The sequence below is a fragment of the Sturnus vulgaris genome, chromosome 21, assembly GCF_052056855.1.
Source record: "Sturnus vulgaris isolate bStuVul1 chromosome 21, bStuVul1.hap1, whole genome shotgun sequence".
Lineage (NCBI taxonomy): Eukaryota > Metazoa > Chordata > Aves > Passeriformes > Sturnidae > Sturnus > Sturnus vulgaris.
This window is the reverse complement of record NC_142263.1, coordinates 7,568,533-7,590,489: the sequence shown is the minus strand read 5'-3', so window position 1 is coordinate 7,590,489 and position 21,957 is coordinate 7,568,533. Positions and strand designations below refer to the sequence as shown.

Here is a 21,957-nt window from a genome sequence, read left to right as displayed (position 1 = left end):
AATTAAATTACCTGACTGTAGGCTGCCTTTGATGCAGTGCTTATAGAATGCAGTCATTAATCCAACAAGTCAAATTATGTTTCACCAGCACGTATTTGGGCCTTTTAATAATCACAAAGGTTTCATTTTACTTGATTTCAGGTCCTGTGTGTTGCTCGGCCTTTAGACTGAGCATGCTTTGATTTAAACAAAGCCTTTTCTTCTCAGCTGCCCTGGGCTCAGAGCTCAGGGGAGGGATGCAGTGGTGGAGACTGGCCAAAGCCACGGGACAAATCCAAGCACGTGGAGTCCTGTGAGGGAGGTGAGGCCCTGGCACAGGGTGCACAGAGCAGCTGTGGCTGCCTCATCCCAGGAAGTGTCTGAGGCCAGGCTGGACAAGTCTTGGAGCAACCTGGGACAGTGGAAGGTGTCCCTGGCATGGCAGGACGGTGGAATTAATTGGTCTTTATGGTCCTTCCAGCCCAAACCATTCATGATTCTGTGATTTCTGATCTAATATCCTGTATGTCTTACCGAGATTTTGCCAGGGACTCTGGGCAATGGGTGCAGTGTTGGAATTGCTCAGGAGAGGTTGCCATGCAATCAGCACCTCTTTGTGCAATGTGATAAATGTAAATGCACCAGTGACAGCAGGGCACTGCAGCATAAAGAATGTCAGCTTGTACAGACCAGTCAGGAGAGGGTCAGGGTAGTCACCTGTGCCAGCACATGGGGCTGTTGTTTGTCAGAGCATGGGTGGCCCTGTGAGAGCTCTACAGGCAGTGAGGGGAGGGTTTGTGAAGTAGGGATGGGGAGTGAGCAAGTGTGTGGGGGTACCCATAACAGACACCCATAACACACCTGTAACACACCCATATAACAGACACACACACGCCCATAACACACCCATAACACACACCTGTAACACACACCCATAACAGACACCCATAACACACCTGTAACACACCCATAACAGACACCCATAACACACCTGTAACACACCCATAACAGACACACACACACCCATAACACACCCATAACACACCCATAACACACCCATAACACACACCTGTAACACACACCCATAACAGACACCCATAACACACACCCGTAACACACCCATAACACACACCTGTAACACACACACACACACACACACACACACACACACGGCTATGGCCATGATCCAAAGCCAGGGAGGACAGCACACTTGTTAGCAGTAGTTGATGGATGCAAGCTAAAGTTGCTGAGCTTCAAAGCTTATCTATCTGCTGGAACATCAGAATTTGGAAAATTACTCTTAATCAAGTAATTTACAAGAACGATTAAGCTGAAAGCCTCGAGAAGCACTGACAAAAGGCCATCAGGGACGATTGTTTTAAGTGACAGAGCCTTTGCTTTTGCAGTTTCCTGGCTTGGGCACTTGTCCTGTGCTGAAGGAGGAGGATCCTGGAGGGAGGCACTGCAGGGTGCTGTGGGAGGTCAGGGCAGCCTCAGACTCCCTTGTCTGTGTCACGGCAGCCAAGGCTGAGCTGCAGGGCTCCTCATGTGCAGGACCAGCCCCTTCCCTCCTTTGTTCCACCATCCTGGGAGGTTGGTGGCCATGGCTGCTGCAGGATCCCTGCAGAAGGGCAGCCTCAGTGCCCACTGTGGGAATTCATTTCCTGGCTTCCTGTCCATCCTCCATGGCTCCCACACCACCATTTTCTCAGCCCATCAGCCAGGTCCTGTAGTTGTGCTGTGAGGGGCCTAAATGGGGCTGGAGCAGGACCCCACCTCTGTGCCCACATTGACTCCTTCCCCCAGCTCTGGTCCTGGCTGGAGCCAGCTCAGAGGGAAAAGGAGGCTGTGATCCACCCCTTCCCAGCTCCTGGTGTTATTTCTCAACAAACTCCCAGGTTAGTTCTTGGCAGCTCTGTGGCTGCTGGAGCTTGGAGCATCCTTGTCCCAGGGACCAGCCCTGCAGGCAGCAACCACAGGAGTGCACAGGTGACACAAAAATAGGAGTCAGGAGGTACATTTTAAATACTTTTATTTCTTAATTTACATAAAGGTATATATTTGGCTTATCTTTTTTTTTATACTCTGAGATTCACAATCAATTGCTCTTAAAAAATAAAATAGTCATTTGCTTCTGAAAGAAATCAGAAAACTATTTTATACTCCTCCCTTGTATAACAAGAAAATATACTAATACTCCCATACATCACGTAGTAAAAGTGATTGTAAGTGCTGGTTTACCAGACAATAAAGCAAATGGAGAAGAAAACGAGCATTTGGGGTGGAGCTTGGAAGAACTCTGCTTCCCAGAGCACAGCCAGACACTTATGGGGTTTAGTCACCCTGACTGTAAGGGGAGATGCTCCTGGGGCCACCCAGACCTGCTCTGGGAGCGCTGGCAGCAGGAGCCACTTGGGTTGGCAGCTTGCTGCCTTTTGGGCCATTCTCTTGTCTCTCTGGGCAGGTCCCATTGCCTCAGCTTCCCACACTGTACAAATCACCTCACTGCCAGGGCAGGATCAGCTGGGGGTAGTTAATGCTTTAAAAAATCCCCTGTATAAAGTGGAGTAGAAGAAAACCCTCGTGATGAACTGAGGGGCAGCTGGAGCCTCCCTGGTGTCTCTGGACACTTGCACCGACCCTGCTGAAAGCAGCAAAGATCTGGAAGAAGCCTGAGCCTCCCTCTCTTAACCTGGAACATGTGGAAGCAGGGATTCAGGGATCCCTTGCTGAAGGTAGGACTCATTTCTCACTCCCTTGTTTGCTCTCTTCCCTCTGTCCTTGTTTAAAATAGAATCCACACATTTCCTTCATGTGCACAAAGGATGAAACCAGCACTGAGCTCTGACAGGGACTGGAGCCTGTCACAAACAAGGACTGCCAGTCCTACACACACCACAAACACTTCAGTTCCCTTTTCATTGTTGACTCCTGAGAATTAAGTTTAAGGAGAATTCCTAATCTCTGAACCTTAGCAGAAATGTTCTATTTTGTTGACAGTAAATGCTACAACAGAGAGCCTATCAGAAAAGCAATTTAGGAAATGTGGTTAATCTTCTTTGGTCTCTGAGATGAAATGAGTGATTGTTGGGTTGCTTTTTGTTTCTTTTTAAACAGCTTAAAAAGGAATTTCTTAATGGGAATCAGCAATTCATGTGCCTTTAAAGCCAAGTGTTTGGCTCCCAGACTAGAGCGCTGTGTTTCCCCTCCGAGTGTAAATAGTGGCACGAGGTAGGAAGTGAAGCATTGTCGGGATTTGCTTTGCTTTGTTATTTCTAGCACCTGCTTGCTCAGGCACTAGAGGAACACTTTTGGCTCTGGTTCTTTAGCCAAGACTTAGAGCTACTGTTAAGGAATTTCAGGTGACAGAATCCTTGCAGAGGAGTCCTGTGAAGTCTGGGGAGGAGGAAAGGCTCACAGGATTACAGGAATCCCCACCTGGGCAGGGCCCTGCTATGGGGTGAGCAGCTGGAATTGGAAACATCTCTGCTGCAATGCTGTGCATTGGTCCCAGCACATCCTGGCAGCAAATGGGAGATAAACCCAGATTTACTAACAGTACATTCCTGTGCTCAGTGATCTTATGGCACAACCAGCACTGCAGCTCCCAGCCTGAACTCACATCTAGTCCTGGTCTGACATTTCCTGAGCTGATTTAATCCTCCTCAGACCCCAAGTGCAGTCACTTGTGAGCCATGAGCACAAGAATGAGGTGCTTCTACCTGCTCAAGTTGTGCTGAACTGGAGGGGGGATCTGAACTCTGACAGAGGGCTCAGAACAGAGGGAATGGGGGCTGCTGAGCCAGTGCCCTCCCTGTGGCAGTGCCCTCCCTGTGGCAGTGCCCTCCCTGTGGCAGTGCCCCCTCTGTGGCAGCCTGGCCCTCTTCAGGACCTGTGCTCCCCTTCCTCCCCCATCCAGCTGACACAGCATAAATTTGGCTTGTGGAGGCCAAGTATAGGAAACAAGACTCCAGTGGAATGGCACCATGACATGCTTCTGCATTTGAGTCTGACCCAGGTCAGGCACTGGCCTTGTCTGAAAGCTCTCAAATGCACCTTTGTAAAGGTACAAGTGACACCCCAGTGGCAGTGCTCTGGGTGGGGTGTGCAGGAACCCAAGCACTCTGAAGGCAGAGTGTCAGAGTGTCCACCTGCTTTGGAATATTGACAGGGAGAATTAGCATTGACAGTCTGAGTGATATGGTATCATGTAAACAAAGCACGAGGTCACTGCACAGCAATATTGCACTCCCAGGCCCGAGGGACAGCCATTCAGCCAGGTGGATTTTGGTCGTTTAAAAGCCTGTGAACCTCCTAGGAAGGCTGAATTGAGCATATGAAAAACTCTAGAGCCTGTAGGTATTTCTGTCCAATGTTCTTCTGGGCCTTTCTGTGACAACCACCAGCATATCCAGTGCAGTGAAACTCTCTCCTCTGTCCCATTGCTCAGTCTCAGTGACAGGCAGGTCACCCACTGGAAGTTTCCCTGTGGTGCCCTTGCAGGCCCTGGCACCAGGGCACTGAGAGGAGGAGAGCTGTGGACGTTATTCATGTCTGCTATGGTTGCACAGGCAGCTCCAGATTTCAAATGTTTAAATAAAAACTGTTTATCTAAGTATATATATATATATATCTCATCTAATGTCTTCAGCAGAGATAAAGCATCTTATAACATATTTAAATAAAAAATAATAATCTGAATCAAGCCTTCAGTGTCAAAGAAAAGGTGATGTACAGAACAGGTCCTCAACTAGTGCAGTCTGTGGGAGTGGGAGTGCTGGCAGAGCAGCAGCATTCCATAGGACACCAGCTGCCCTACAAACAATGTGGAACTTCATTGGCTACAACTAAAACCATTTACACAATCTACAGTTGCTCACTTGGGCAGCTTTTTCTGGGTCCAGTGGACAGTTGGTTCCCATGCTCAGGGGACCCCGTGAACTTCCTTGTGTTCCAGAAGTTGCCACGTTCTCTGCTCATCTCCTGGTGCCTGACCCCGCAGGCTGGAGCCAGAGAACCCCCCCTGTGACGTGGAGCTGAAGGATCCACTGATATCCAGAACAGAAGGGCTTCGAGACTGAGACTGGCATGGTGGGAGCAGGAGTCCATGTTCATTGCCCTCACTGGCAGCTGCAAACAGGGAACAGAAGGTGGTTACTGGGCACGTTCCAGCTATGGATTGGTGCTGGGGGCCAGCTAAGAGACCCCTGGTCTCTGTGCAAGCAGGGGCTTGGCAGAGCCTGCCCATGGTGGAGGCAGCACTTCGGTACGTGCAGAAGCCGTTTGGGATGGAAACAAATGCTCTGTGATCCTGGCCCAGCCTGCTCCAGGAGGTGCAGGCAGGTGTAGCTCCTGTGCAGTGCTTAAGGCAGCTGTGTAGGCACAACTGCTCCTGCTGTGGGCTGAAGCAGCTCACACATTACAGGTGCCATTTTAGACTGCTTTTGACCCCCTCAGTTTACTAAAGAGGGGCTGCCTTGTGCCTTAAATTGTCATTTTAGAAACGCTGTCCCTTGGGGACCCCAGCCCAGCAGTATGCTCAGTGTGCTGCTGCCAAGGCAGGGCAGGCACTGCTGCTGCTCCATGCTGCCTTTAAGGAGCATGTCAGCACCTCTCCTCACTGCTGAGGTACCACTCTGGTGCCTATCTACCATATCTACCAGCCAACTGCTTCCCTAGATAATGGGGCAAGGATAACCAGTTCTCTCACTGCAGGATTTCCTGTGAGAGGGTCTGTGCTCCGTGTTATGCAGGAAATTGCCCCTGACCTTAAAAACTACTGGCTGCTGCATTACAGAAAAATTCTCCTATGATGGTGCCCTGGTTACTTTCAACTTGTATAAAACTGGACCAAAAGAGAGGAAAGTGCAGTGAAAAACCTTGATGTGCCCAAGACACAGGTAGTCACTGGTTTACAAGACAAGTTTAGCAACAGCACCAAGTATTTCCTCCCAGATTTGTTGATGGCACTTTTTTAAAAAAAACCCTCCAACTTTATCAAAAAGCTACTGTTAAATAATACTGTGTGAATACACATCCAGCCCAGAGCCCACAAACTCCAGGCAGCCCTGTGCCCGAATCCACTCCCCTCTGTGGAAATAACACATCTGCTGTGCTAGAGATTGTATTAAATCTTTTCCCTCAAAAGGCCATTCTGAAGTGTCTTATTGAGTTCTGATTTTTTGATTAGTCTTTCAATGCATTTAATTTATGGGAAAGAAATCTCCTCTTCAAAAACTTGCTTTAATTAATTTTGGCTCCAGTAAAATGCTGGGAAGTGTTTATCACTTGTGGCTGTGGGGGAGTGATAAGGACAGCATGAACACAAGGGACAGGGTGGGCAGCAGGAAGGGGACGGTCCCTGGATCGAGGGCTGCACAGGGGACAGTCCAGCAACAACGTGCAGGGTCAGGTGCTGCCAGGAAACACTTTCTGCAGAAAGTTTGGACTCTGCCAGAAATGGTGGTTTGGCCTGTGTTTAACCCAGAGCAGGGCAGCAGGAGGTTTTGTGAACACCAAAAGGTTTTAAGTTCTGGCCTGGGACAGTCACACTGCTGGTGGTCAAGGGGACACGGGTAACATGGGCTCTTCTGCTCAAAGGAGGGAGCACCAGGTTCTGGAAACAATTTGATACTACAAAGGACACTTGGGTTGAACCCTGGTTTCCCTGTTCTTGATTTGCTCTGCTTTGGGCTGAGGATGGCAAAGGTGCACAGCAGAGCTGGCTAAGGAAATTTCTCTGCAATTCATAAGGAAAGAAATGGGCTGACAGGTTTGGGGCAGAGCTGTAGCTTGAAACCTACGGCTGGTTTGGGTCACTCACCGTCTCACACCTTCACAGAGGCTGGTGGCATCACAAGCTGATTCACCCTGGTGAAGAGAAAACAGAAGTGTGTGAGAGCTGCAATTAGCAAAGAAATGGGTTCCTAATAACATACCAGCCTGGTAAATCCAGGTTTTGGTTGCTTAATAACATTAATAACTGTCCTGCACAATGGTGTAAAGCTGAAACCTTGTCACAGAGGGGTGCCTGACAGCAGTGCTGACAATGGCTGGAACATGCCAAACAACATTGCTGGCACGAACTGACAAGGATCTGGGAAGGTCCCAAAGGCATCCAGATAGCCACTATTTCCTTAAGCCACTACAAGATTGTACAGTGGCTGTTGGTGTCCTTCAGCCTGACAGCACAAATGTAAACAGTCATCACTAATAGAAATTAAATTAAGAAGAAGTGAGCTGTCTTTCAGTGTGTGCAGCCCCTGAAGACCTGCTGTTGTTCCAGGCACCTGCTCCCTGTGATGGACAGCGTCTGGCAGGGACTGCTGTGCCACCAGGCGGGAGCTGTCCTGCAACTCCTGGCATGAGGGCAGCGAGGATAGCTCCTGTCTGCTCTGTGGGACCCAGGGACAGCAGCACGTCCTACCAAGCCCATCCCTTGCACCTGCTGCTTGTCCTTGTAGTACCTGCCCTGGAGAATTCAACCTTCCTCAGCAGCAGCTCCTCTCGTCCCCTCCCACGCTGTTCTTGTTACTCGGGGACAAGAGTGAGTGCCTTTGACAGTGACACACACACAGCAGGGCCCCTGGGAACTGTCACAGGCGTCATCCTCGCACTCGAGACCTTTGGAAGTTGCTCTCCAGCTCAGCGTTCAGTGGGAACACCTGGATTCTTACAACACTGGGGAACCCCCAGCACACCTCCAGCCCTGGCCGGCTGAGGGCTTTACCCAAGGGCTCTCTGGCTGTGCTTGGGCAGTAGCAGCAAAAATAAATCTGAGTCACAAAGGGAGAATCTCCACCTGCCAGTGCAGGTGGGTTGTGCCGGGGTTGGGGTTTAGGCCTTTTCTTTTGTTTCTTGCTCTAAAATAATTTTCTCCTGTATGTGTTGCTAGCAGACAATAACGACCGGGTACTTAAGGGAGTCAAAAGGAGCGCCCACAGCTCAGGGAAGGGTCCAGCTGGCTGCTCTCTCTTTTACCTGGGGGTTTCTCAGGGAAGGGCAGAGATACTGTGAGAATTGGGCTGGGGAAAAAATAAAAAGGGGCTGGGGCAGCTGCTGGTTCTGTTGTTCTCGGCTTTGGAGGAGGAAGGTCGAGCAGCTGCTTGGGTGAGGGGAGCCCAGAGCTGCTGCTTGTGAGTGTGGTCCCTGAACTGGGACCTTATTAACACCCTGCCTCACTAAAAAAGAGACTTTCAGCATCTGCCGGGGTGCCTCAGGGGAAACCCCGGCATCCCCGAGCTCCTTTCCCCTCCCCGGGAGCCTCTCCCGGCCCTGTTCGGGAGCCGGGCTGCTGCTGCTCAGCCCCCGCCGTTTTTCCTGCCCATACTCCGGGTTTTTGCTGCACTGTAGCCCGCACTCCCTGCCTGCCGAGACAGCGCACAGTTCCAGCTGCAGCTGCCGAGTGCCGGCCGCCTGTTGCTCGCTGCCCTGGGCGAGCCCGGCCTGCCGTCCCAGCCCCGCTCCGAGGTTCCCGCTGCCGCCCATCTTGGCCCTGCAGCCCGGCCGCCATGGCCGTGTGGAGCCCGAGCTGCGGCACAGCGCCCCCTGGCGGCGCGGGGAACCATGGCCCCCCCCCTGCCCGCCGGGAGCCAGCAGCGCCCCTGCCGGCCGTGCCCGGAACTGCAGCCAAGGGCCCGGGGCCGTTCTCTGTGCACGGGCCGAGGCTGCGCTGGGTCTGTGCTGCTGCTGCTGCTGCTGTTTGTTTGCCTGGGTACACACACTGCTGAGCAACTGCTGCTCCTGTGCCCATAGCCTGGCCTGAAACACTTTCATTTCAAAGTTACAATGATTCAGAGGGAAACGGGTCATGTTTTCCATTCCAAGGTTCCCACCTTCCTTAGCAGATACCTGTCTCTCAAAGCAAGACAGCTTCAGCTAAGAACCAAACTCCCCAGCAGGGATTGTAGCTGTGCTGTCAAAGGCAGGTTCTCTCTGCATCACTGAAATCCTCAGACAGGTGCCCAGGGAACATCACAGAACTGTCACTGCCTGAGGCCCTGTTGGGTGACAAATTCTCAGGAAACATCACTCCCCTTTGGACACATAAAACTTGGTTCTGACTCTTCACCACACTTTGTATCTGACCTAGAACACTTTCTTTCACTGAAATGGATTTAAACATGTTCCAGGATAAAACAGTACTCAGGGGACACCTTCCAAGAAATCTCTGCACCAGGAATTGGTTCAGTCCAGCTCACAGCTCTTAACTTCCCACCAGCCCCACAGGTCTCCAAGGTGCATAGAAGCCTCTGTGCTTTTTCTGCCTTTCCAGGCTATAAATTGAAATATTTCTGATGGAAGAGCTGACCCAAGTTTCTTTGGACAAGTCCCATTCTTGGTAACCCACTGCACTGGAAATCACGTTGTATTGAACATTGGAATTGTGCAGAATACATCAGAGAAAATTTCCTGGGAATGCTACAGCCAACTTCAAAAGTAGGAAGCAAGCTATGGAATGTCACAAAACTATCACAGAACACTAAAACTCCAGAAGTCTGAGCAAGACATAAAATGTTTAAAGTCCTGTCCCTTACCACATCATTCATGTTCCTAGAGGATACAGAATCTATACAGGAAAAGTTGGTTTTGCCATGATTTTAGCATAGAGAACCCACCTGCATTGCTGACACAACTGCCAATAGACACAACTTTCCTACTTGGGGGATAAAATGTACCACCCTTTTATTGTAACACATTTCTCCCAAGTTCTGCTTCACCTGCTTCACAGATGGGAACACAGGCCTGGAGGGGCTAACCCTGACATGCTTTACAAAGATTTGCTGGGAAATCAGACTGCACATGACTTGTGAACCTGCTGGGGAGAGAAATGGCTTTCAGGGATCACACAGGAAGCTGGTGGGCACGAGGGAGAGCTGAAATAGTCCCCAAATTTGGGACAGTGCCTCCTCAGTCCCTCTGAAGCCCCATGCTGTGGACAGTGGTCACTGCCACAACCAATGGCAGTGGGGCTCAGCTTATGGGTTAGGTGGGATTTTGTTTACTTTTTTTAAAGCAAACTTACAAATAATAAATTTTGAACTCTCTTAGGTGGCAAAATGTAGTGGGCTTAAAATAACAAGGCTCAAGAGCATCTAAATCCCTCATTAAGTACCACTTGCCTTTCTAAAACTGATAATCCCACACTGAATGGATCACTGAACATTGGCTCCTAAATTGTTCTGTTTTCTTTGCAGTGTTATTTTAAGATTGTGAATGTTTTCATTCCTTGAAGAGAGTAGGGTGGGAACTAGCCTGTTATTTCTGGAGGAAGAGGAAACTCACCCAAATTGCCTTTTAAGAACAGAAGCTGTACAACTTTTTGGTTTTTTTACGGACTCCTCTAGCAGTTAAAAATGTGGCTGATTCTCTCTAACTCCATCACTTCCTCTCCTGTCAAACCTAAATATTTCTCCTAGATCCTATCAAGTCATTTCCATGTACTGTGACAGCATCTATAATTCTGAAGTATTTATAAGACTGTCTGTTTAATATTAAACTACATGCTCTAGAGCTGTTAAATATTTATGCTATGTAAAATGGATCTAATTTCACTGCACCTCGGCCGGTTAGAGACCTGCATGAGGACAAGACAGCCAATTTAAGATAACAGATGACTGGCCAGCATCTTTTACAGGTCAGCTATGCTCTATTTCAGGAACTGGGCAGGATTATTCTCCAAATGCTCTGTCCCTTCCAGCCTTGCTGGTCCCCAAGCCAGCAGCTAATGGAGATTACAGGTTGCAGTGCAGCCAGCACTGCTGGGCAGTCCCAGGGATTTGAAAGAATTCCTGCTGCCCAATCCAGTGCAAGAACATTCTGCTCCACCCTGGGCCAGCACGGGGAGAACCCAGATTTCCCTTCTCCCCTGGATCTGTGTCTGCTCCTGCTGTGAGGAGAACTGCTGGGATGTGTGTCCTGCTGAGCTCCAGGGATGTGTCACCTCTGTCCCCGGGCCCCAGCCAGGAGCAGGATGTCAGCAAGGAGGACACACCTCAGTGTGCTGTGCCCAAGGCTCCAAGGGAGGCTGTGCTCACAGAAAGCTTTTGGGAACGCTGCCAGCCTGGTTAATGCCGAGTTTCATGCCTAAATTAAGCACCACCTGTATTTCAGTATCCTGCAGCTTTCCCAAAGCCCAGTTTTCTTGCTATCTAAACAAGCCAGACTCTGGCTTTTGCAACTGAGAAGCATATTAGGAAATGAGTTCCTGGTTTTCACAGCCTGCTGTACTTAACATCACTTAATTTTTACAACCAACAATAAAACGCTTCGGTAGGGTCCTTCTAGCCTGAAAATAACTCAATTTTTGAGTTACTGAGCAGGAGTTTTTTAGTATTGAGTTTTTGAGCTGGATCTAATTCAGCAGACAGAAGTACTGGGGCTACAGGGGCAGCTGGACCACTGGACTTAGCAGCAATTCCTGCCAGTGATTAAAGATCCTTCTTTAATCTTTAAATTTCAGTGGAGAGAATTCTGTGTTTCTACTGCAATGTGCCATGAAGTGCCTGTTTAAAGCAGTGCTTTAGGAAGGGACACAGGGGACCAGTCACTAATGGCAGCCCCCAGCAGATTCCTCCTGTCTGAACTTCCTCAGACACTGGGAGGTTAAAAACATCTCCAAAAGGCCTTGTAAACACACTGAAACCTGAAATTTTAGGTGGTGAAAAGTTCATGGCCAGACATCCTTGAAAGGTAATGAGACTTTATGGCCTTAATCTATGAAAAACAAATCTCTTTTCAAATACAGCCAGTTAAAGGCTGTTCTCTTGGCATCAGAGCAACATCCTCCACCTGTGTCTCAGGCATGATGAGCAGCCCAGCCAGATGCAGCAGTCTGAAATTCCAGCTACTGAAACAGCAGCATTCAAAGCTGATGTTGCTGCCTGAGATTGGACAAAGAAAACAGAGGCTAAGGATGGTCATTTGTAGCTGCACACTTGTGTAACATTAGCTGGAAGAGTGAATTTTATCAACTGATCCATGAACACAGGAAGGGACTTGCACTAATGCTGCTGTTATCACTAATTCCTGCAGATAACTGATGAAAGAGTTATGGAGTAGGAGAGCTGGAGCAGCTCCTGTAACAAATCAAAGCCACAGCTGTTCATCTTTCACTATTCTGCTCACTGCAGAAGCCAAAACAAACCAGAGATCTCTCAGCTGGACTCTGCCACACCCTGAGTGCAAACACTGGTCCCAGTCCTGCACCACCTTTTCAGCAGACACTTCAGGAGGAGCAAACCCAGCAGGCTGGAGTCTCCAGTTCAAGTGTGTACCTTTTATGCCCTTCATTATACAGTTTTTGATCAACAGTGCAGCAGGTAACTGGGTTAGCCATTGCTGCCCTGCAGTAGCTAAGGAGAGTTCCCATTTTCACCTGCAGCTGGAAGGAGATGGCTTTGGTTCCCTGCTCCACAGCAGTCCTCCTGGCATGCTGAACAAGCTGCCACAGCCTCCAACTCCTCCCCAAAAAAGGCTGCAGAACATTAACCCTCACTACAGCCTGTTACCTTCAGTAAAAACAGTGGAATCAAGGATTGATCCCAGAGAGCAGCTCCTGCTCTGACTGACCTCAAGCTGTTTTGATGGTGAAGTCAGTAATTCTGGGACAAGACGTGATTGAGAACATGAATTCCTGCAGAACTCCAGACTCCAGGCAGGCTGCAGCTGGAAACAGTGACTGAAAGGGAAGGAGAGCAACAGTGATACATCAGCCCAGAGAGCTCCAAGTGAGTGGCACAAGGATGACACAGTTAAAAACAGTCCAAGCACTGAGATTCCTGATGCAGCTGACAGGTTATCCAGCCTGCAGGAATGGGCTGTTGATGGAGCTGAGGTCAGTCTGCTGAAGGAAAAGGATGCTAAGAGAAGTCTAACAAAATCCAACCAATAATCTGGCACAGGAGGAGTTTGCTTTGGAGCAGGAATAGAGCTCATGTGGCTGCTGCCTGCTCTCATTCCCAGCCAGGGGATTTGTGCACCTGCAGCTCTCCATCCCCAGGCTCACACAGGAGCTGGGTGTGCACAGCCTTTCCAAATCTCACACAGGAGCTGGGTGTGCACAGCCCTCCCAAATCTCACACAGGAGCCCTGGTGTGCACAGCTCTTCCCAAATCTCACACAGGAGCTGGGTGTGCACAGCCTTTCCCAAATCTCACACAGGAGCTGGGTGTGCACAGCCCTTCCCAAATCTCACACAGGAGCTGGGTGTGCACAGCCTTCCCAAATCTCACACAGGAGCTGGGTGTGCACAGCCTTTCCCAAATCTCACACAGGAGCTGGGTGTGCACAGCCCTTCCCAAATCTCACACAGGAGCTGGGTGTGCACAGCCTTCCCAAATCTCACACAGGAGCTGGGTGTGCACAGCCCTTCCAAATCTCACACAGGAGCTGGGTGTGCACAGCCTTCCCAAATCTCACACAGGAGCTGGGTGTGCACAGCCCTTCCACAGCCAGGGGCAGAGCTGCCCTTCCCTTTGCATTGCTCTGGCAGTGTGGGGACAGGCTCCTCCAGCTGCACTGGAAAAAAAAATTGGCTCAAATCCCCTTTTCTTCCTGCATGTCAGTGGGTTTAGCAAACAAAATATGATAATCATGTACAGCAAATATATTTTCTCCTCTATTTGGTTCAGCCCCTTAAAGCTGCACAGCCTGTGAGTATTTTCCATCTGTTCATTTAATCCAGGTGCTGATTTGTCTCCAGAGGCAGAAACATAGGTCAGCTTCATTTTTTCCTCTTTCACACATCTTTACTGAGGAGAAAACTGGCATAAAGGAAAAATCAACCTTTCCTGCTATTTTCCCAGACAGCTGCAGCAGAGCAGATGTGAAGATGAGCAGATAACAGCAGCAGTCAGGCTCCCAAGGACCTGGATGGAAATGAGCTCCAGAGCTCTGTGGGGGCACTGACATGGACCCCTGCAGTCTGTGAAGATGCAGGTCTGAGAAACTTTGTGCCTGAGTCTGTAAGTATAGTTCTGCCAGATATTCTGCTCAGTATTGGGGTGGAGGGATTTTTAGTGCCACAGAAGATGTGTGTAACAACATACACTTACATCCACTGAAATAATGGAGAAAAGAGGCAGTGGAGTGCCTCACTTTTGATTGAATGATTGGATGGCAAGCGGGAGAAAACATGACATAAAAAGCAGATAAGAACGAATTAAATCTTAAAATAGAAAAATCCTGTAGAACTTCCTGATGGCACTTGATTAAAAACATACCTCTTATCCTCCAAAATAACTGCCTCATGCTACAGCTCTTTTCACCAGCCTCTGAGCTACCAGGTGTGGGAAATAACAGAACCATGGAAGGGGTTGTGTTGGAAGGAACCTTGAAGACCATCTCATTCCAACCCCTTGCCATGGGCTGGGATATATTCCAGCAGACCAGGTTGCTCCAAGCCCTGTCCAACATGGCCTGGAGGCCTCAAGGAAACCCCCATCCATTGATTTCACTGCACTGTAACAGTGCTGGCAATCCCTGTGTGAATTGTAGAGGTCAGGCAGAAACTTTGGGAATGACCAAGCCAGAGCACTTAAGACACTCCTTACTGGAGCACTGGAGGTGGTACTCCAACAGTTTGTCCCTGTTTCTCTAAAAGATGTCATTCAGGCTGTGCTGGGTTTGGCTGGAGCAGATTTAATTGAATTTTTCTCCCATCATCTGGAGCAGGGTTGTGTTCTGGATTAGTGCTGAACATGGGTGATAATCCAGAGATGTTTCTGTTATTCCTGAACAGGGCTTGCACAGAGCCAAGGCCTTTTCTGCTGGTGAGGAATTGGGTATCCATGGAAGTTGGGAGGAGATGCAGCCAGGACAGGAGAGCCAAACCCATATTGCACACCTTATGATGCTGTGCTCAGTATATAAAGTCGGGGGAAGAATGAAGAAGGAGCACGTTTGGAGTGAAGGTGTTTGTCCTTGCAGGTAACCTGTGTGTAAAGGGGCCCTGCTGTCCTGGGGGATGGCTGAACTCCCACCTGCCATGGCAAGTGGAGAATGAATTCCTTGGTTTGTTTTGTTTTGTTTGTGGTGCAGCTTTTACTTTCCCTATTAAACTGTACTCAACACACAAGTTTTTCAGCTCTTACCCTTCCCATTCTCCCCAGTGTGCTGGTGGGGCAGGGGGCTGTGAGGGACTGGCTGGGGTTAAAGCCTGGCCCAAGTCAAGGACCCAACCACAAGTAAATTGCTTTAACACAGCCACAGTATCTGCCTTGCAGATTACTGCACAAGGAGAGGTCATTCTGCTCATAAAAGCCAATGCCTTTGCAAAATGCTCTGACATCAGGAAACAGCAGAGCTGAATTTTTCATGATTTCTTCTATTTCCTTGTGTCAGAGATTGTTTCCTGCTTGGAAAGCTGCTGCCTTCTGCTCAGTGCTCCAGTCACCTGTGTGGGATCTGATCAGATTTTGTCTCTGTGCCAGGGCAGCCTTACCAAAGAATCTGTCTGAGTGAGAATTTAAAATCTCCTCCTGCATGGCAAAGTCCCTCTATGCCAAGAATTCTCCTTTGCAATGCCAACACCAATTGACATGCTGAGTCCATTGGTGGCATATGATTTCAGTGCCCCTTGTACATTGTGGGAAAGTGCCTTCAATCCTGTTTTACAGCTGATGAGCATTTTAGGGACAACATCTGCCTTCTTGGGGCTCACAGCACAGAGTCAGTAGCCAAGACAGCAGGAAGACTCCCAAGTTGCTCTTGATCTGGAGCTCTTGGAAAAGAGACCTTTGGCTTTCCTATGGCATAAGGCACATGGAGAAATTCCATTCCTGCTGTGGGAGAGCACTGAGTAGATGGGAATAGTGTAGGAGTATTGTTTTCCTTTCTCTGTGCCACAGGGGATGAACTTGGGAAGGTCAGCCTGGTGGGGAATGGGTGGTTCTGGAGAACCCAGAGCTCTGCCTGCAGCCCCCTCTGCCAGCACCAGCTGCCCCCAAGCTTCTGCCTGGGCTAGAGCAAAGCTCCTGCTGCCAACAGCACATTTCAAACACTGTGCAAGGACCACAGCTGAGCTCAAAGTGCCTGTGAACAACCACACTGACCTTGCACACCTCCCCACCCGACCTGCAGGAAATCTGCAGGCTGACTAAAGTGACACGACAGATCAGCAATTGTTTTAGTTGACACCATTTTCCATCTGCATGACACCAGCAGCTCCCAACTGCAGCAGCAAACCAGCATTCAAAATTCAGGGCCTAAGCTGTTACATTCTTGGTTTTGCTAACTCTGTTTATGGAGTTACAAACATGGCCAGTAAACAGGTGAGAAAACCAACAGCTCTACAAGGAGCTTTTTCAACCAAGAATAGAACTGCTAACATTTTCACCACCTCTCCCCTTCACAATCTTAACAGGGATTCCATATAAACCATCTAATAGTCTAATCTTGTTCCATCTGCAGTCTGTGAGTTTTTATCATGCCACTCTCAGATACTCAAAACTCACTCCTTGCCTCTCTCCTTCCATCACCACAGATCCTCTGCATTTTAATCCAGGCTTTTTGCTGTAAATTCATGTGGCTTCGAAGACCAAGGCTATCTTATCTGGGCTAAAAAAGCACTGTGAGTTTCTACTGCTGTAGCAAATGTTTAATTTTTGTTCTTTTGTAAAGTCCAAACAAATGAAGCAATGATATTCCTCCCCATAAGCAGCTGAGTATTAGCAGTGAGCAAACTGTTTTCAAATATCCCTTTTTGGGAGTTGTTAAAATCCACTTGCAGCTCCTGAAATCCTCAAATCCAAACTCTGCCTCAATGCAGCACTGACACATCTCTCTAAAATAAGTGCCCAGCCTCTCAAACCCCCTGTGATGCAGCTCCAGCTATTTCAGAGAAGGAATGTTCTTTTTGGCAATGCAGACTCCCAGAATGGAGCACACTCAGCATCAGTCAGCTGCCACTTTAATACCTGGGGAATGGTTAATGGGGGGACTCTGGGCTTTGCTGGCAACAACAGCAGGTCACCTGGTGGGTCCTTCCTGCCTGCAACTGCTGCCACAGAAAAATGAGAGAAAGAGAGGGCTGACAGCTCTGTAAGTCCTTCTCCTGCCCCACATAATAGAATCTGCAAAGCAAAAATAAGGTCAGACACTTTCAAATTGCTGCAATAGGAGAACTGGGAGATAATTTTATATCCAGTTCTGCAAAAGGCTAAAAATAAGCCTGATATGAGGCAGAAGAAAGAGCCTGAAAATGGATTATTCTCATTTGTCCTGTAATGCAATTTGAAGATGTGCCATGTTTAAGACAGCAGAAATGTCTGGACTAGGGATGGTTCTTTTTGTGGATTTTCTATCTCCTCTGTAAAGAGTATTTTTTTTCTAGTGTTTGTACATACCACTTTTAAAATGAAATGTCCACCAGCACTTCTACTCAGCAAGAGCTTCTACATCTGATCAAAGGTTTTAAGAGTAAATTTTTCTTATTATTAAATGTTTAATTTTCATTTTAGGAGAAAATAAATATCTGCTCAAGTTGTTTAAATAACCTGATTCTTACTATGCAAACAAAGGGGTGAACCATTCAGGCTTGCAGGCTCTCAGGTGCTGAGTGGTCACTGGTTAAAGACTGAAATTCTTTTGTTCTGAGCAGCTGCATCAGTGCAGCTCAGCTGTTTATTCCTGCTCTGGCTGCACCAGGGATCCACACTGCAGTTGCATCCTGCTGCCTGATCTGCATTGCTGTATCCTTGCCAAAAAAATCCAGCCTCTAGCATGCAGAGAGGGACTGAGCCACTATAAAACTTGGACACCCATCCTAAGCATCTTTTATACCTCTGGACAAAACCAGAAAATAGGATGTTTCCAAGTGTAAAACCAGGGATTAAGTTAAAAAAAATAAGTTAAAAACTATAAAATCCTTTGAGGAGTAGAGCATCCCTCACCTGCACAGGGTGATTTTTCAGGAAGAACCCAGGTGAATTTGGTTTTCCCTCAGCAGCAGCTGGGAGTGGCCATGGCTGGGGACAGGGCTGCAGGATCACTGCACTCACTGCCCAGGAAAGGATCCTGGTACACATTAATTATGGTGATTTATATGCCAGGCACCCAACAGTTGTCACAGCTCGGGAATCCCTTTTCATAATAAAAAAAGCACACTTTTCCTAATTATTAATGGAGCTTCCAGCAAGTACCAAATTCTGCAGCCCTCCAGGGTGAGGCTTTGTTTGTCCCAGTCCTGTGCACTGTGAGTGAGGGAGGGGATGAACACAAACCACAGACACAACTCTCAGCAGTGCTGAGCTTTTCCTTCCATGGACTGAAGAACCTGGACTGCTCCCAGCCTTGGAAAGGGCTCTTTGGCAGGGCTGCACGGGCACCCGTGATGGAGCTTGAGGATTAAAGTGCAATTATCAAATTTCTGATCCATTTCAGAGGGCTCTGCCATGGCAAGACTGTGTTGTCTTCCAGACAGTCTAAAATCTTGCTTGGGCCTCACCAATATTCCTCAAGCAGGTAAGAGAATTACAGTTCAGAGTGCTGATGTTTGGAAATAAAATACAACTGCTTTAACCCTCCTCTGCAGAGGTGCAGTGAAGGAAAGAAACAACAAGTCAAGTGATATCACAGAAGGAATTGTAGTTGAGTGGTTTAAAGAACAATTGAAGTATTTATCATTACTAGTGCCTAAGATCCCTTACAGAACCCATTCTTAACTGTTTTCTCTCTCTTATCACTTTGGAATGGTGGGATTAAATTTGTGTTATAGAACTAGTCCCCAAAACGATTGGATTATTAGCACAGAGAGATGTACTCCATCCTGTGCTCTGCTAGTACTACATTTTCTAAAAGCCTCTTTAAGCTGTCAGACTTTAGACTTCTGAAGCAGCATGAAAATGGTAATAAAAGAATTGTGTTTTAAGAAAAAAATTGCTATAGAAAGAATTGTTTTCATTAGTGTTTTGTGAGCAGCCTTGTTGACTGGAATTCCTGTGCTAAAAAAGTCCAAAATATGTCAGGAATTGTGGCAATGATAAAAGTAGTGTGAAAGCCTGGAAATTCTTTTTTGACAGGAAGCGTGGAGGAAACTGGAGGAAGCTTTACAGGAAAAGATTTGCTATCCTGGTATCTGCCCTGCCTGGAAGAAGAAATTATTTCTAAGCACATGCCCAGAGACGGTTACACAAAGAAACAAACACAGAAATCCCAGCAATAAATCCCTGAAGCACATTTCAGAGAAGTGTGGGAATTAAAGCAGGGACAGCTCAGTTTCCATAGGCTGTGAGAGCAGTGTTCCACCTCTCTGCTTCCATATTAGCTCAGTGGAGGGGTGGTGACAGCTGCCCTGTGCCCTGACCCTGGCACTGATGGATGGGTTTAATCTCTGGCGTGTGACACCGGTGCTCGTGATTCCCGCAGGTTAATTGATTTCTTTTGGCACAGCCCATTTCCAACTCCTGTTGTCTGAGCAGCAGGACTGACTGCAGAGGGAAAACAAGGCATCCTGAAATAGAAATTCCTCTGTACCCAGCAAGTAATGGGTGGGATGGAAGGGAGGACTGGCTGGGCAGAAAACAGCCTCTGCCAAAGGTGTGTGATGCCAAGTGCAGGTGGCCTGACAGGTGGGAGCTGGACCGTGGATCTGGGCTCCAGCATGGAGTTTTTATCTGCTAATAGCAAAATGCTCTGTTACCTTTCCTCTCACGGGCAAGCATGGAGGTACCAACAAATAAATCCTGCCCCATAAATTCTGAGGAGCCATTGAAGCTGCCAGTGGGGGCAGACAGGACCTGGTGGACAGCACAGAGCCTGCTGCACAGGATCCCTCTCCAGCCTTACTTCTCTCTTACTTCACTCTCACTCCTCTGCAACTTGAGTGAAGCTGCACTCCAGGAATCTCACTGCAGGATGCCAGTGTATTTTTAACAAAGGAATGGGCACACCCCAGAAAGAGCACCCTTCCTAGGAGTAACCTGAGAGAAATTATTTTGTTAACCATTATTTATGACAATTGCTCTTTCCAGTTTGCAACACAAAATATCTGTGACTGACTAACACAAGATTCATAAACAAATGTGAGTTAGGAAAGGGAATGATGCTAAAAGAGAAACAAAACCAGGTTTGACACCTGAATGTTTTTCTTCTAAGAATGGAGCAGTGGCTGTTTGGGAGGCTGGTTGCTCTGGATGTGGATACAGTTCAACCAGAGCTGCTCAGGGTAGACAGCAACAGAGGAATAATCCCTTTTGTGCAGGAGCAATTAGAGGTGTGGATGTGATCTCCCTCCCACATTAACCCTGCTGCAAAAGCTGGGGCTTTGCAAAACAACTGTGTAAGACACACCAGTGCTGGCAGCCAAGCAGAGTCACCCAGCTGTGACCTGTGGTGTCTCCTGAGTGAAGCAAAACCATCTTCCTTGAGATCTGGGCTGAGAACAGCTGGATACCACAGTGCCCTGCTCAGCATAAAGGTCCAGGTGGGCTTGACATGGTGAAAAAATGGGAGTGACCTGGAACTCATCACTATCTGAATCCTGAGCCCCTCCTTCACCACCCGAGGTGCTATCATGCCACACTGGCTGCAAGTGTGATGCAAAGGGACACAAATCACCACAGTTAGAAGTGGAACAAGCACTCTCCTCTCTGAACACAGGAAAGACAAGTCCTGAAGCTTTCCCACAATCAGGTGAGCACCCTGAGCAAAGGAAAATGCTGCAGAGGGGGTTTCATCTGCTGCACTGACACCAAATAGGACTTTTGGCTTCCTGCAGCAAAAAAGCCACCCTGAGCACCCAGAAATTTATGTTCATCTTGCCATGTCTCCAGGTCACTGCCTGGGCTGGCATGTACAGCTTATGTGCACAAGCACAGCACAAGCACAAAAGAGGGCTGAGGAGCAGATCCATAAGCTGGAGAGCAGATCCATAAGCTGGAGAGCAGATCCATAAGCTGGAGAGCAGATCTCACCTTCCTGCCTCATGCCATGCTGGGGAGGCCATCAGAAACAAGCTTTCATGTCTTCTCCAAATAATCTGCTGTAAGATTTACTGCTTTTTTCTCTTAGGAAGTTCTTCCTACCATCTAATGCCCAACTTCCCTTCCTGCCATTTAAGACCCTTCTATGCAGATAACAAACACATCACTGTGTCCCCAAAGCCACACTGAAGTTCAACTCTGTAGGACTTCCCATCCTTATGACATGAGGTCTTGTTTTTCCACAATGTTTAAAATCTCATTATAGAGGAACTTCTCCTTTTTTTGATATTTATGTATGCTAGTAAAAAGATGGTGGAATTGCACTTACAGGGCCACAGCACCATCTGTGGCACTGCTTCCAAATCTCTTTCATCCATGTGATAAGACAGTGTGAGCCAGAAAGTATCACCCAAACTGTTCCCACACTTATGTCAACTCCAAACACCCGATTTTCCTTCTATGTGTACTACACCTAGAGTGATATCCCAGGGCCCTTCTCCTTAAGGTAAATCAAGGCTGCCATTCTCCAGAGGGGGAAAAGCAAAGGCAACTTACAGTCAACACCAGACTAGTCACCTACCCACATATTCAGCATGACATTACACACAGTAACTCTTATTTTTCAACAATTATGAGAAAGAAACTAACCCCAGGAGTTTGTATGTCATGTGGAAGCGTCTTCTGAATTACTGTAGTTGCCAACCGTGAGATGATCCGAATCGGTTTCTTTACTGAAAAACAGTAGCTTTTTTTTTCATGAAGCTGCAAGAAGGGACTGGGAAAGACTCTTTATCATAGCAACCCCTGAGTGCACATGTTCCCACACACAGCTTGCTTCCTCCTTGCCTCGTGTCCTTGAGTGCCAGAGGTGTCAGCGGGGCTCTGGGGATGGAGGCGGGCGGGTGCAGCCTTGACCACCAAGCTCTGGGAAGCACCTCCTGCTCCTCACCTCACACTCCACCAGCTCCAGCACCCAGCAGCCCCTCACCACGGACAGCCTGGGCTGTGACATGCTCAGGCAAGGCTGTAAGGGGTCTGTGCTCTCCTCGGAGCCATG

The 21,957-nt window shown here is 48.2% G+C and overlaps 1 protein-coding gene across 3 annotated transcripts in view; it reads right to left on the bottom strand.

Moving 5' to 3' along the window:
- Positions 1-1,994: 1,994 nt before the first annotated feature.
- The window catches only part of LOC106860234 (sphingosine-1-phosphate transporter SPNS2-like), a 132,462-nt gene continuing 112,499 nt past the window's right edge, over positions 1,995-21,957 (bottom strand). Inside the window, exons 12-14 of one of the 3 annotated variants that reach the window (XR_015807974.1) lie at positions 21,549-21,631; positions 6,803-6,849; positions 1,995-5,109 (exon numbers count right to left, since the gene is read on the bottom strand). Coding sequence is in view for 2 of the 3 variants with exons in the window: in XM_088177193.1 (XP_088033319.1) it covers positions 5,100-5,109; positions 6,803-6,849; positions 12,550-12,658 (166 nt within the window). In the remaining variant the exon portion in view is untranslated. Of the gene's footprint in view, positions 5,110-6,802; positions 6,850-12,549; positions 12,659-21,548; positions 21,632-21,957 lie in introns of all 3 variants that reach the window. The other 2 variants (XM_088177193.1, XM_088177194.1) reach the window with 2 other exon arrangements.